We start from the raw sequence: 15,519 nt of genomic DNA on the forward strand, positions 1-15,519 counted from the left end.
TGTTTTAGGAAGTACATGATTACACTATTTCCAAACCAAGATCTTTTCAGTAAAGCGGAGTCAAATATCTGTTTTTTGTGTGTTATGCAGCTCCAATGTTTTTTTCCTCTCATTTTCTATTTTTGTGACTGATACCTTCAGCTCTGTCTGGCAGTGATGGTACTGTAAGAGGTAAAATTAACCTATTGTGGTACCTAAAGTAAATTTCTCAAGACTATGTTCTAGTAATGGCAGTTTACCTTGGCCTACTAAACCAAACCAAAAGTCTTGATAGGTAGTGCTAGGTTCTGAATTTGAATTCTGCAACCAAAACCCAGTTCTGTCAACTGGAGGCAGACAACCATGATAGATATGCATACTTTTAGTCTACACCTGTGGCAGAGGAAGCAGTTTTAGTAGTAATTCTGCTCCTATTGGAAAGTTTTTGCAACTTTTGAGTAAATAAGTGATTTCCATTTGCTTAAGACAGCCTAGATTATGTTGGGAATGAACAGTACAACTTAGATGGGGGTTTAAGGGAAAGGTAAAATGGGAAAAAAATGAGGGCAGGGGTAACAAATTTGACAAGAAATGCACTCACTACCTTACATATGTAACTGAAGCCCCTCTGTACATCACCTTGACAATAAAATTAAAAATTAAAAGGCCTAGGTTTCACTATTTTCCATTTGACTTATATAGAGTTCCTATAGTCTATAAAATATTTAGCAACTTTTGGAGCTATGAGTCACTGATAAACATCAAGTCAGAATTAAGGTTTGGATATTATCTATATATTATCTATAATTTCTAAGTAGAAAAACATTTCTAATTTCTAAGCCAGAAAAACCTCTGGCTTTGAATATTATAATTTCAGGCCAACAGTGCCACCTAGTGGCAAGAAGATGAATCATATTATAGGTTGAAAAGTTAATATTGTGAAAAAATACAGACAAAATTATGAAGCAATCTCTTCCTACATACACATTACAGTACAATTGGAGGGGCAGGGAAAACACTCATAAGAAAAGGAAAAGACAAGGTGATTGAGTTTCTATTCTCTCGCTGATCTGCCATCTTGGGGTACCAGAATATTCTCTCTCATCTCCTCTCACATACAGGTATTAAGGATTTTCAAACCTCAGCCTCAACTTTCTGCTTCCATTTCTCCACTCCCTCATCCTTTTGACAAGCCTGTCTTTGTCCTAATACATTATGATGTTCATCTTGACAACCAACTAGAGTCTGGACTCTGTTTAGGGTATGGTTGGTTTCTGCCTTGCTAAAAGGCATGCTACTGCTTTTAGCATCTGCACATACTCCAGCATTTTACATGAGTTTTCTCAAAGCCGCATATTTCCTGTCCTTCCTTTTTTAATTCCTTGATGCAGTTAAAACCCAACTATGATTCCCTGCATTGCACTCTGTCCAGGTGTCAAACCTGGAACCCTCATCACCAGCTTAGCCAATCAGAGCCTTTTACCTGGAAGGATCACAGAATTAGCTAACCTTACCCCAAGCCTCACATCTGAGAATCTGCCAGCTGCCCAATGTAAGCACCAGCAAGATTCACAGAAATTGGGATCAAAGATCATCCAGAACTCTTGAAAACACGAACTCCTTAGTTCGACCCTAAGTATTGCCCCAAATTAAATTAAATCAGAGCTTTTGACTAAGTCTTTTTTGTAGATCAGACTCAAAACACTACCTATCCACTGATAGGGTAATTGAAATTGTTTCTCCTTGGGGAGCCAGCAAAGTATCTACCCTTAACCATTCCAATCTACCGTATCTACCAGCTTTCTACAGTGCTTTAGAGGTATTTTATACAGATAGAAGAGGTAATCAAAATGAGGAAGAAAAGAGGAAACAGAGAATTTGTCTCAGGCAGAGACCAGATTACATAGGACATAGGATGTGCCCATCTGAGGACACTCGCTCTGCTGTGAAGAAATACTTGCTGGTTGATATTAAAGAAGCAGACAAATGTAGAAGCTGAATACAGGACTCCAAAACCATAATGTCTCATTTGATGGACATTCCGATATAGAACAGAATAAATTGTACCATGGGTATTGACTACTCAAGGGCTTTATAAATATCTGAAATGTTAAATCAACAAGAAGTCATGTTCAATAATGTGACTCTAGGCAGGGATAGAAATCTCATATCAATACTAGTGATCTGTGGTAAGATGGATTTTTTGAACCCTCATCAGTACAGAATTGTGTGATTGTTTAGCAATATCTTCTACAGCCACACACTTGTCAAAAAGTGCCTACCTCCCTTTATTGTTGCAAAAGCCATTCTCACATTACCTCCCTCCTAATTAGATGCATGTTTCTGGTTTGGTAGGTCTGTAGTACAGACTGAACACTATGTAGTTCTCTTTGTTTATCTCTCTTGGTCTTTGTGTCTCCTTCCTGTGCTGGGGTTTGAACTCAGGAGGTGATGCATGCTCCGCAATCCAATGAACTATATCCACATCTCTTAGGTTCTGCATTTATAAAAAGCTTTCAGTTAGTGCCCATCTGACAGAAGTTCCAGGTCTCTGTTTCTAACTTTCTCATCATTTCTCTCCTTAATCATACTATTACCAGGCAATAATACTATGAGAACTTTTAATTTAACATAAAATGTTCCTACAGTATTTTACAATTCTCAGTATTATATACTTCAGTATTTACTTACAATAAAGATTTGGAGAGTGCAGTTTGATTTATCATGCTTTTAGCAGTAAAGAGTCTCTTAACTACCCTGAGTCCTAGACTAGTACAATGATGATCTTTAAAATGACCTTGGTGCTCTGTAAAATCCTACACTCTCCACCAAAAAAATAAATCCAAGAAATCATATTCACTATGGTTTCATCATTAATTTCACTTTATTGCATTCTACATCCTTTAAAAAGATAGTATCCCCAACACAATGAGCACAGTCATTCCAAGTGATTCTGAATACATCCTATTCCTCAACAATGAGAGTGATCTGAAAAGTGAGGGATACTTACACACTTTACAAAGATGATTACATAGAAGAAGCAAACATGAAAAACCCCAAAAGATACAGATACTGGTAAGTTCATCACTCTGTATCCTTGTACATTACTCCTTGTGAAAAAAAAACAGTCCCAGGATAGGATGATTCTTTAATCATAATACCTCACACTGGGTGTATATGTCATGCACCCATGCATGTTTTCCTTACAGAAAAAAAAAATTCCCAGATGTTTCTTTTCTTCCCAAATTTCAGTTTGCCTTTAATATCGGCTTCACAAGAATCACTTGATAGGTGCAATTCTTGTTTAGTGACAAGCTTTTCAGTCCTAAGTGGATTCTGTTGGCCCACTTTCTCCTCCAGGTTCCTCAAGAGATGAAAATTCAGTGTCAATAAGCGGTTTCAGAAACTTCTCAACCTTGGCTAATCTTTGCTTCAGTTTCTGCTGCATTGATTCATACTCAGCCAGAATCCGGGCAAATCTTGTCTGCAAGAGGTCTACAGACCCCTCCATTTTAGTGACTTTCTCTTCCAGATCTTTAGGATCGCTGCCAGCGTTCGCAATGTTTACGTCCAGCAGCCCGTCTTTCATTAAGATCTGCCTCCCTTTCTCTTCAAGCATGGTTTTGGCATCTGGGTATTCAGTGAGAGCTTCCATGAGGTCATCTTTTGAGAGACAGAACAGGTCTGAGTAGCCAATACTTTTAATATTGGCTGTTCTTCGGTTTCCTGCTTTGCTGCCTTTAATGTTAAGAATGCTGATCTCGCCGAAATAGCTGCCGTCACTCAACACCACAAACTGAGTAATTCCATCATCAGCCACCACAGCAAGTTTGCCTTCTTTGATGATGTACATCTCTCGACCAATATCCCCTTTCTTGCATATGTAATCTCCAGGACTATAGACCTGGGGTTGTAATTTCAAGACCAATTCCACCAATAAACCAGCCTCACAGTCGGCAAAAATGCGCACCTTTTTTAATGTGTCTAAGTGAACGTTGATGGCAATCTCCGCCCTGAGTTTATCAGGGAGATATCTCAAGACTTCTTTCTCATCAACTGTTTTTTTGTTGGTCCACAGGTAGTCAAACCACTTAATGACTCTCTTTTCCATATCTTTACTTACATTGCGAAAATTCATGTACTGCTTGATAGCATCAACTCTTGCTTGAAATTCTGCCCTCGCGGCGTTCATATTGGAAATCATAGAACCTATGTTACCGACAATGGTGGCAAAAATTAAAACTCCGATTAAGAAATCCACCACCACAAAGATATACTCAGAGTCTAGCACAGGAGGAGGTGTTTCCCCGATGGTAGTCAAAGTCAATGTAGACCAATAAAGGCTATATACATATTTCCTAGCCAAACGACCAAACTCAGGATCGTTAACATCAGGGTAAACCCATGTGTCATTACCAAACCCAATAGCTTTGGAAATCGAGTAGTACACACATGCGTTCCAGTGAATAATGATGACAATGTACATGACGAGATTTGAAATCCTGAAGATGTTTGGATAATTTGTTCTGGTTTCCGTCCTCTGGAAGAACTCAAACATACGAGAGATCCTCAACAGTCGGTTTAACCTGATTTCTGGATAGTTCCAACCCAACTGGATATATAGCAAATCCGTTGGTATCACAGACAGGACATCAAGTTTAAATTGGAGATTTGATTTGTATTTCTCTATCAGTTTCAGTTTGTCTTTCACCAATAATCCTTGTTCTAGATAACCTAAAATAGAACAGAAAAAGGCAATGAAATCTTTCCTTTCTGTGCCATTGTGAATTTTTCAAAGCTGAATTTTCAATTCCTTTGAGGAAGTCAAAATGACTCATTTTCATTAAGCAGGCCTTCGATACTGTTATATGGCACAAATACAAATCAACAAATGGCTGTGGAAAATAATCTGTGGTGAAAATAGAAAAAAAAATGAAACTCTGTTTGGGTGCAGGTGGTTCATGTCCATAATCCTAGCTATTCAGGAGGTTGAGATCTGAGAATCATGGTACAATCAGCCATAGTAGGAAAGTCCTTGAGACTCTTATTCCCAATAAACTACCCAAAAGAAGCCAGAAGTAGAGCTGTGGCACAAGTGCTAGTACACTAGTCTTGAGCACTAAAACTCAGAAACAGTAGTAAGGCCCTAAATTCAAGCCCCAGGACAAACACACAGAAACCACCCAGCCAGAGTCATTCATTTTATGAATTACTCATATTCTATATTGTGATGTGATAACTACATACTTGGTTTCTATCCTCATTTTCAGACAGAATTTCTAAGGTCCTGAGTTTTCCTGAGCAACCTGAATGTTAGTTTCATCTTTTGTTCTTTTTCCCCCCCAGTTGTGGAGCCTGAACTCTGGGTCTGGGCTCTGTCCCTCAGCTCTTCAGCTCAAGGCTAGCATTCTACTGCTTGAGCCACAGAGCCACTTCTGGCTTTTTCTGCTTATGTGGTACTGAGGAATCGAACCCAGGGCCTCAAGCATACAAGGCAAGCACTCTACCACTGAGCCACCTTCCCAGCCCCTCATCTTTTGTTCTTATATTTAGTCTTACATTGGCCTCTATTCTTGACTTAATGCTCCCATTTTCTTGAAATTTTCTGGTGGATATGAGCTTCTTTTGTTCTCAAAAGACAGTGCTTGGAGGGTTCTAGATGAGGCAAGATTAACTCATGTTTGGAAGTCTGTAACTTTCAACCCCAATTATTCTTCCTTTCAGAAGAGGGGAGGGACTAGAGATTGAGTATAAATTCTATCATCCTTATATGATGAAGCTTTTCATAAAAATCCCTAACTATGGGGCTCAGAGACAGTTTAGCAAATGCATGCGGGGTTCTGGAAGGGTATTGTACCCCAGTTCTGAGGTATTGTACTTCCAGTTCTGGAAGCTCCTGCTTTCAGACCCCCTCAGACTTCACCCTGTGCATCTCTATATTTAGCTGTTCATCTATATCATTTATCATATCCTTTGTTCATATAATAAACTTGTAAGTATGTCTCCCTGAGTCTTGCGAGACATGTTATCAAAACCATGAGCCTACAAAGGGGATACTGGGAATCCTAATTTAGAACCACTTGGTTAGAAACGTAAGTCACTGGGCCTTAGGACAGGCATCTGAAGTGGCAGAGTGCTCCTGAGAAACAGCCCTTACCCTGTGAGGTCTGTACTAACTCTGGTTAGGTGAGAACTGAGTTAAATGCTAACACGCAGCAGTGTGACAGGACTGCATGCTACGGGAGCCTTTGCTCCACACACATTTCCATGACAAGACCATTGTTTTTTGTGGGAGTTGATTGTCTTGCAGTAAGCGTTTGTTTATCCTATCATACATGGGTCTTGGAAAGCATTTAAACTCCATGGCACTTTGCCCAATAACTCATGCCACTCTGACAGAATTCCAGCCTTCCTCTAGAAACTTGAGCACCTGCCCGCTAGCTACTATTTTGCATGTCTATACTCCTTCAATGAGAAACATAAGTGCCCTCTAAGGCTGGTTTATTTTTGGTTTTTTCTTTTTTTAATCTCTTTTTTTCCCCTTAGTCACACGGGACCTTTTCTGCTATGTTGTTTCCGTGAGCCTTGTAGGCGAAATCTAGAATTTCAGCATTGAGGAAAGAGTTCATTTTTCCTCCTAAAGGCCATTCACTCTGCAAAGAAGACAGTGCAACTGGAACTTTGCTCTGATATTTGAAGGACTTATACTAATTCCTAAAATCTTGTGTGTGTGTGTGTGTGTGTGTGTGTGCGTGCGCGCGCGCGCGTACGCACGCACGCACGCACCAGTCCTCAGGCTTAAATTTAGGTCTAGAGCACCATCCCTGAGCTTCTTTTTGCTCAAGGCTAAGGCTCTACCACCTGAGCCACAGCACCACTTCCAGCTTTCTTTTGAGTAGTTCGTTGGAGATAAGGCAGCAGACCTTCCCTATGATACAAAACTAGAGAACTATGAACAAGGATCCTTTTGTGGTACACCACTTCATTTGGGAAATACTTTAAGACATTCACTTCTTTTCCTGTGTTTTCCCTTTTAATGTGTCTCCTATAAAAGTGTCTCAAATTTATCTTGTACAGTTCTGATTATTTTTAGGCTTCCAAGAAAAAAAAAGAGAGTCATATAGACTTTCCTACCCAAACTGGCTTTAAACCATAGTTCTCAGATCTCAACCTCCCAAGTAGCTAGTATTTCAGGTAAGAGCCACCAGCCCCCTCCTAATTCGTAAATTCTTCTGCTGGTATAATGTACACTGATTACATTTGCAGTGGAGAGTAGCATAGCAAGAACAAGCAAGTATCCCCTTATCAAGAACACTTCAAAGAGAAAGCTACCACATGCCATCACCTCCTTGAAAATGACCCACCACCATACAACAATCATTTCTTGGATGGCTCTGTTGAATGCAATGATACTTTTTCTCATGCTTTTTAAGGTATCTCCATGTCAGGTAATAATTACCCTTTGCCTACAGAGATAATCAGGTATTTCTGCTCTCTCTTTATTCTTCTCACCTAGCATAAACCCATTGAACAGAATAATGGAGGAAAACCACCACTCAGTACTTGAAAGGTTGCCTGATAACCTTTGAATCAGAGTGTCCTGAGTCTGTGGGTGGCTACACACTGGAACACTAGTCTTCATGCCTTTTCCTCTCAAATAAATTTTTGTGCATTAGTCTTGAAGAACTTTGAGTTCTATGATAGAAAACATGCCATGTTAGAATATCCAAAACTGAACATATTTACCTGTCCTCGTCCGTACAAACATATCAATAAGATAGACTATGTCTGAGAAGTAATCACAAAAAAACCAGCATTCTATGTAATCAGATTGAAGTTCATCAAAGCATGCCCTGCAAACGAAAAGAAAATGTATAAATAAAATAAATAAATAAAACAGACTGATTGAAGTGAAAGTCCTCTCTGTATAATATATACCTTGCAATAATCATTGTCCAGTTGTACATCACCGGTAAGGTGATGCAAAATAGCCAGTTGTAGTATGTGTTTCCTGAGGGGTCAATAATCACGACTTCTTTCTTCTCTCTAGTAGCAATTACAAATAAAGAAGGTTAGCAAACAGCAAGAATATTTTTATTTGCCCTATTAAATATGAGTCCGCCCATCACCCACAATTAATAACATAGAAGTAAGATGGAGATGCTCCGCCTACAATGGAAAGATTATCTTGCATTGATTAGTGAGGTGTGTATGTATACATGTGTGTGTATATATATCCATAATTAAATTACCAACATTATATTAAACCACCCATTAAACTCTTATCATAGCCCTGATTTTAATGCTATCATGAAATGCACTGAGAGGAAATAGTGACACAGATTATGGAAAACTGTGAATATTTGCAGGCTCCTTGGGTAGATTATGAATAGTAGAATAGTGACTTTCCTTTACCCTCTCAGGTACTGAAGTGACTGGAATTACACTATGGGAAAGAGGGCAACTCTTGGCTTTTTTTTTTTTCAATCTGTAGAGGAAGAATATTTGAACTATCTAATACAAAGTACTTGTATGCAGCTATGCAGAATGGATTCTTTAAGAAAAGCAAGACAGGACAAAATGAAGGGAGAAATAGACATTTGTGTGTACACCCGTGTGTGTGTGTGTGTGTGTGTGTGTGTGTGTGCATGCACCAGTACTGGGTCTTAAACTTAGGGACTTGTACGCTCCCTTTGCTCAAAGATAACACCCTGTCACTTGAGCTATATATACTCCACTTTCAGCTTTTTGCTGTTAATTTGAGATAAGTGTCTGACAGGTTTTTCTGCCCTGGATGGTTTTGAACAGCTATTCTCAGATCTCAGTCTCCTGAGTAGCTAGGATTACAGGTGTGAGCCATCAGCACCCTCAAATGGACATTTAAAAAAAAAGTTCTTCCACCAATTCTACAGTGTTAAAGACCTTTCTCCTTATACAAAATTCATGAACTTTCTGAACAGGCACAAACTGAATCATTGATTGATAGTGATTTATTTAAGTAAATTCAGAAAATAATTTCCCAGCCAGGAGCCAGTGGCTGAAAAATGCTATTTCAAATACTCAGAAGATTGAGATCTGAGGACCACAGTTCCAAGCCATCCCTAGAAGAAAAGTTTATAAGACTGTCATTTCCAGTTAGCCATCAAAAAGCCAGAAGTGGTGGTATGTCTCAAGTAGTAGAGGTACTATGGGATAGTACCTAGGCCCTGAGTTCAAGTCCCAATACCAACACACACACACACACACACACACACACACACACACACACACACAGAATTTCTTTAAAGCATCTTCTTTCCTTTGGAGTATTTACTATACAATTTTAATAAAATTATTAAATTTGATTTCAGGTTTTAAAAATTAATAGTAACATCAGCTATCTAATTCTCCTTGTCCATTCCCTGTGGTTGGTTTGTCTTCAATGCTTATAGGAGAAAATTAACCATCACAGCAAAGATGCTTGATGGAAAAACTAATATTGCAAATTTTAGAGATTTAGAAAAGTATTTTTAATTCTCATTTGATATCAGTTTTTTAATGTTTTGAAATATTTAAACACATTTACTTTTTATCCAGGGCTACTTTCCTATATAACTTCTTTCAATGTTGTGTCATGAGAAATTCCCTTACATCCAAAACCCTTCAGAAATTCATTAAAAACACTTACTCTTCTTTCTTCTCTTTACTTTTCTCCTCTTTCTTCTCTTTGGGTTTCTCCTCTTTATTTTTCTTGTTCTTTTCCTTCTTTTTTTTCTTTTCAGGGTCCTTTTTATTTTCATTTTTATCATCTGACTTGCTGAGAAAGTGAAGCATATAGTGTTTAAAGATGAAAATGTTATGGGCAGAAAGATGTGGAGTCATTCATCCCAAAGTCTCACTTACCTCTTCTTTTCTTTCTTCTTCTTCTTCTTTTCTTTTGGTTCTCTAAGAAAGAAACAATATCTCTGTCATATAATCACACGACATCCTAACCCCATTCTTTATTACTCTCCACTCCACTGAACAAGAATTCTCAGCCTTGCATTCAAAGATATTCCCCAGTGCTCAGAAACCTGAAACCTGGCCTCCTAGAGGAAGGAGATATCTACCCCATGCCCCAAAATGGACAATGATCCAGATGAGCAAATGTGCCCAGGGAATTCGACATAAAGCTAAAGAAATCTGAAGTAAGAAAAGGCATAAACGCAAGAAGTTAATTTAAAAAACAGTAACTCCCAGAACAGTGGGTTTCCAAAGTATTGCTACATTAAAAAATGGTCATTGAAAGTGTAAGTTTCTATATATACAAGGTGATTACACAGGGAGCTTGAAAACATGTATGGCCTTTTAAATCTGAGCCGTATTTAGGTAATGGGACTAGGCCCTTGTATCTATGCACAGTTCTTCAATACGAGTTGGCCATAAAATGTGGGAGCACACCTTGAGCATAGTGGTCTTCTTCAACAAAGGCCAGCCAACCATGGGCTGTGAACTGTCCATAACAACCCCTTTTTGGCAGATGGAGAGTGAGTACCTGAAGCCTATTGACCATCGTATTCATCCTTCTCATATATGCACTACAGACAATTCACCCCAGGGGTGCAACCGCATTTATTTATGGTGGTGCAACCATAAATAAGTGTGGAATAAAATGCATCAAAGCAAAGTAAAGCAGGCTCTGTTAGGGAATGAGTACCAGTGATAGGAGCCGTGGCAATGGAGAGAGGCATGCTTCCTCTGAGGAGCACAAAGACAGGTGAAGGTGAAGGTGACTGAAGTACTTTATATGCATGTATGAAAATAGAAGTAGAAAATCTAATGGAATTATTTTAGAAAGGAAATGTAGGGGAGACATTGTATGTATGTGTGCATTTATGCATCTAAATGTCACAATAAAACTTCCCCTTGTATAATTCATGTATGCTAATAGGAAAATCTTTGAAAAATAAACAAAAATGCCTCCCAATTCTGCTTCCTCCCATCATCATTGACTCCCAAGAGCACACCTAATAAACTTCGGTCCCCAAGCCTTCATTTCAGAGACTGTGTCTTGGGAAACTTAACCTAAGACTAGAAAGGGCTCAATGTACCTTTATCAGCCCCTCTATCCATAAAAAGAGGCAAATGTATATATACTAGACTTGTTTTTTTTCTATGTACATCTAAGTAATAACTAAGTACATCCCACTTTTAATAGAAGTAGATACATTTTCACACATAAATAACCAGACAACAAAAATAGACTATGGTTGCTATTATATTAGTTGACCTAACAAACATTTGCCCAATGATTCAGATATATTCCTGGTATGTCACTGGTTTTCTTTCCAAACACAGCTCTGGTTTTTCTACTTTAAGCATACTTACTGCTCCTTATTGCTGCTGTTGTTCACGTTGAAAAGTGCCATGGTACCTGGCAGGTACTGCTTCCTAGGAAATGCAAAACATACAGGGAAATCATACTAGCCACCATCTATATAATGCCCATAGTAAGCAAATAGTCTTAAAGAATATGTTTCTTAGTTTATAATCCTTACTAAAAGTTTCTTAAATGATTCTTGAAAATATGGAATCTCCCTTTAGCACAACTTGCCAAATAACAGTGCCTTGAACCAGAGTGTTAGTAAGTGCCTATCAGTCAATGTTTATATCAAGAATTAGCATGATTTTTCACTTTGAGTGAAACTGGAGTCCATTGATGGAAAAAAAGGAGAGAACAGCAAAGAAAAAGGAAATACTCTCAAAGTCCTATGTTTGATCAGGGCTGCTTTATGTTCTTCTAAGAATGTTTAACTTGGGCTGGGAATGTGGCTTAGTTCCTAGCATGCCTAAAACCTGGGTTCATTCCTCAGTATCACTTAAACAGAAAAAGCTGGCACTGTGGCTCAAGTGGTAGAGCACTAGCCTAGACCCAAAGAAACTCAGGGACAGTACCCAGGCCCTGAGTTCAAGCCCCACAACTGACAAAAAAAAAAAAAAGAATGATTAGCTTTTATCTTCTGACTACTCACTTCACTGCTCTTTTTCTTTGAAGAAGGGTCAGATGAGACAGAACAGTAGAGAGAATGTCAGCCAACCCTCACATTTGTTGCTTCAGGACCATGATAGATGAATTTGAGAAGCAGACAGGCAAAGAGGAAAAGGGTGTGAAGTTTCTAAAGAATAGATATGGGTCGCCGGAAAAAATGATCAAGGATGTTTATGATTGTGAACTCCAGGACCACAGAGTAGTGCCAAACAGTGGCACTTTGCCAAAAGAGGATAAGAATAAGAAACAGAAGGAGAAAGATAATCCCAAGATCCTACATAGTGTCTGGGTAGAAAGAGCCTTTGTCAAACCCATTAATGGAGCACAGTATTTTCACCCAAGAAATACTTTAAAAACGCATCCTGACGACAGATCATGGTGCTCACCTCTGTGATGGTCCTTCCGTTTGGCGTGAGTTGCTTCTAAAGGATCCCCTGGTGTGGGAGCTCTCATCCTCTGAGTCTTCAGACACAGAGGCACTGTCATCATTGTCAGAAAAGGAGCTACAGTCCAACAGGAAGTAGACACAAATTCCATTAATGTTTTCAAGAGAGGAGCAATATTTCTCATGAGGAGGGGTGCTTGCCTCATTTTTTTCCTTATCTCTCAAACTAACAACAAATATAATTAGAGTGAAATAAGAAATGTATCAGAAGCCAAACACAGGTGGCTTTCACCAGCTTCTCAGGAAGCTGAGATCTGAGGTTCACAGTTCAAAGCCAGCCCTGGCAGAAAAGTCCCCATGACACTCTTATCTCCACTTACCCACCAGAAAACCAGAAGATACACTTATTTCAAAGTGGTAGAGAACTAGCCTTTTGTGAAACTCAGGGACAGGGCCCAGACCCTAAGTTCAAGCCCCACCAGTGACAGAAGAAGAAGGGGGGGAAGAGAGGAGGAGGAGGATGGAAGGAAGAGGAGGAGAAGTAGGGGTTGGGGGGGAGGAAGAGGAGAGGAGGAGGAGATGGGGAGGGAGCAGGAGAAGGAGGAGGAAGAAGAAGAAAAAGAAGAAGAGGAGGAGGAGGAGGAGAAGAAGAAACAAAAAAGAAATGTATATAATATTGTATAGACTACTCTGTATTCTATATGTATATGTATGACCAATGCAATAAAATCCATTTCATTAAGGAGACACTTTCTAGATTATCTATGTTCCTATTGTTTGGTGTATTGATTGACATTAATATTTATTGAATAGAAATTAGGATATCTGGGTTTCTGATAATGTTATATAGTTGCTATAGGCACTCTCCATTCCTAATTAATGTTTTCTTCTTCTAAAACAAAATTCAGTCCCATTTACACATACTGTATTCATTTGTTAAAGTAATCACTTTAAATTATACTTTAATTTATGCATTACATGTTCTGTGTTTTCACATTGATCTATAACAGTATCTTCTGTTTAGAGTTGAAATGTCCCATGAGGAAAGGCCCTCTCTTGTATATATGTTTATCTAACTTGGGGAAGGAAGAGGCATAACAAAATGGTGAAACAAAGGACAAAGGGTGAACCAATGCAACAGTAATACTCACAAAACCCTGTGTTGGAAATGAACTTTACAACTTGGAGGGAGGAGAGTCAGAAGGGAGGAAAAGTGGGAGAAAACGAGGGAGGGGTCAACAATGTTCAAAGAGAAATATACTCATTACTTATGCAACTGTAACCCCTCTGTACATCACCTTCACAATAAAATTTAATTAAATTTTAAAAAATTGGTTCCAGGCACTGGTGGCTCACACCTGTACTCATAGCTACTCAGGAAGCTGACATCTGAGGACTGAGGTTCGCAGCCAACCCAGGCAGGAAAGTCCATGAAACTCTTATCTCCAATGAAAAAGAAAAAAAAAGTGGCTCAATTGTTAGAGCGTTAGCCTTGACCAACAAAACTCAGAGACAGCACCTAGACCCTGAGTTCAATCCCCAATACTGTAACAAAAAAATAAAAAGAAAGATTTGGCATAGGAGCTTAGTAAGTCCTTGCAAAAAAATACTCAGAATAATATGTGTTCATTTGTTTAAAAAAAAGCCAAATACATTATAAAAGTTAGGGTTATAAATTATAAAGTCAAATAGAAATTAAACATAGGTAACATTTAAAGAAAAAAAGAAAATTGGTATTTAAAAAAGAAAGTTGGTGTGTAGAACAAAGCATGAGAAACTGCATAGACTCACCTGCACGCTCCATTTTCCATCCTTCTTATTTCCCTTTCAATACTTGGTACAATCACATTGGGAATATTTACAAAGGAGTGCCATGTATTGATAATGTTCGTCTTCATGTTTACTTCAATATCTGAAAAGAAATCCTACTGGTGAGAAGACTATTTTTATATTTATGTAATTAATCAAAAGTTTTTCTAGGCATTGGTTGCTCACACCAGTAATCCCAGCTACTCAGGAGGCTGAGATCTGAGGATCACGGTTCAAAGCCAGCCCAGGCAGGAAAATCTGTGAGACCTTTAGCTCCAGTTAACCACCAGAAAAAAATCAGAAATGAAGCTGTGGCTCAAAGTGGTAGAGCACTTGGCTTGGCCAAAATTGCTCAGAGACATTGCCCGGGCCCTGAGTTCAAGCCCCACCAACAACAGCAACAAAAAGGTTCTACCATTCTTCTAATGCTGTGATAATACTAATTTCTAGTTATAAGTATACAAGTAGAAATTATTCTTTAAAGGATATAGACATGATCAACCCCAGCCAGGGTGTGTGTGTGTGTGTGTGTGTGTGTGTGTGTGTGTGTGTGTGTGTGTGTGTGCACATGTGCGTGTGTGTGTGTGTAGGCAAAAATGTACCAGAGGTGTAGAGGTTTTCATTTTTAATCTTGGGTTTACCCAGCTTTTAAAATACTCAGACAGCATATAGAACAAAATCATAAAGATCCTGCATAATACCAAATAAATAAGTTACAGTATATATAAGCAAAATGAAATACCCAAATCAAGTGTTGCCCACTGCAAATTACAGGCTTTCAAAGAAAGGGGTAATAGTCCTTAAGTAATATTCTTTTTTATTATTATTTTTGTGGTAGCTTGGCATTGAGGATCAAATCCAAAGCTTTCTTCTTCCTATAAAGCACTCTACCACTTTACCCTACCCCAGCGGTATTGAATTTATAAACTGAATAAAAATGCAATCAATCCATGTTTTCAGTGAATCCTCTACAATTATACTAATAATATAGTTCAAGCAGTACATCATGAAAAACACTGGTCTAAACTCTAATCAGGATATATCATTTTCTAAGAGCAGATAGAGTCATTCTTGATTCATTTTTCAGTTGTTTCTGGCATAGACCAAGTTCAAATCACTGCTGTCTACTGCATTGCCTTTTCTGCCTATTTCAGCTTCCCCCTGTTGATGATTTCTCTCCATTCTCCTGGTAAAGAGCTTTCCTACCAATCTGATGATAGACCCTGAGAATGCCAGAGGGATGCTGTCCTCTGCTGCTCCTGTGACTGGCAAATGCTCAGGACTAGAATGAGCTTCCTCTCAATCCTCTACTGCCTTTGGTTTACCTGGGCCTGGAGAA

At 38.7% G+C, this 15,519-nt stretch overlaps 1 protein-coding gene across 1 annotated transcript; it reads right to left on the bottom strand.

The window, feature by feature from the left end:
• Positions 1–3,304: 3,304 nt before the first annotated feature.
• On the bottom strand, positions 3,305–14,390 carry Cnga1 (cyclic nucleotide gated channel alpha 1). Its single transcript, XM_013008992.1, has 9 exons — positions 14,369–14,390; positions 14,163–14,283; positions 12,373–12,489; positions 11,326–11,388; positions 9,862–9,903; positions 9,647–9,775; positions 7,918–8,025; positions 7,726–7,832; positions 3,305–4,713 (listed from the first exon to the last, which is right to left on the bottom strand). Exons 2-9 carry the CDS (start codon positions 14,267–14,269, stop codon positions 3,305–3,307), a joined length of 2,082 nt encoding a protein of 693 aa, XP_012864446.1. The 5' UTR covers positions 14,270–14,283; positions 14,369–14,390.
• Positions 14,391–15,519: the final 1,129 nt, after the last annotated feature.

Source organism: Dipodomys ordii, unplaced genomic scaffold (genome assembly GCF_000151885.1).
Source record: "Dipodomys ordii isolate 6190 unplaced genomic scaffold, Dord_2.0 Scaffold8, whole genome shotgun sequence".
Classification (NCBI taxonomy): domain Eukaryota; kingdom Metazoa; phylum Chordata; class Mammalia; order Rodentia; family Heteromyidae; genus Dipodomys; species Dipodomys ordii.

Bases quoted from the DNA above. Each gene is read 5' to 3' on its own strand.
- Cnga1 (XM_013008992.1), bottom strand. From the start codon at position 14,269: ATGAAGACGAACATTATCAATACATGGCACTCCTTTGTAAATATTCCC. The intron at 9,776-9,861 runs GTAAGTGAGACT...TCACTTTCTCAG, and splicing joins AAGAAGAAAGAAAAGAAGAG to CAAGTCAGATGATAAAAATG. The intron at 7,833-7,917 runs GTATATATTATA...TTTCGTTTGCAG, and splicing joins TGGACAATGATTATTGCAAG to GGCATGCTTTGATGAACTTC.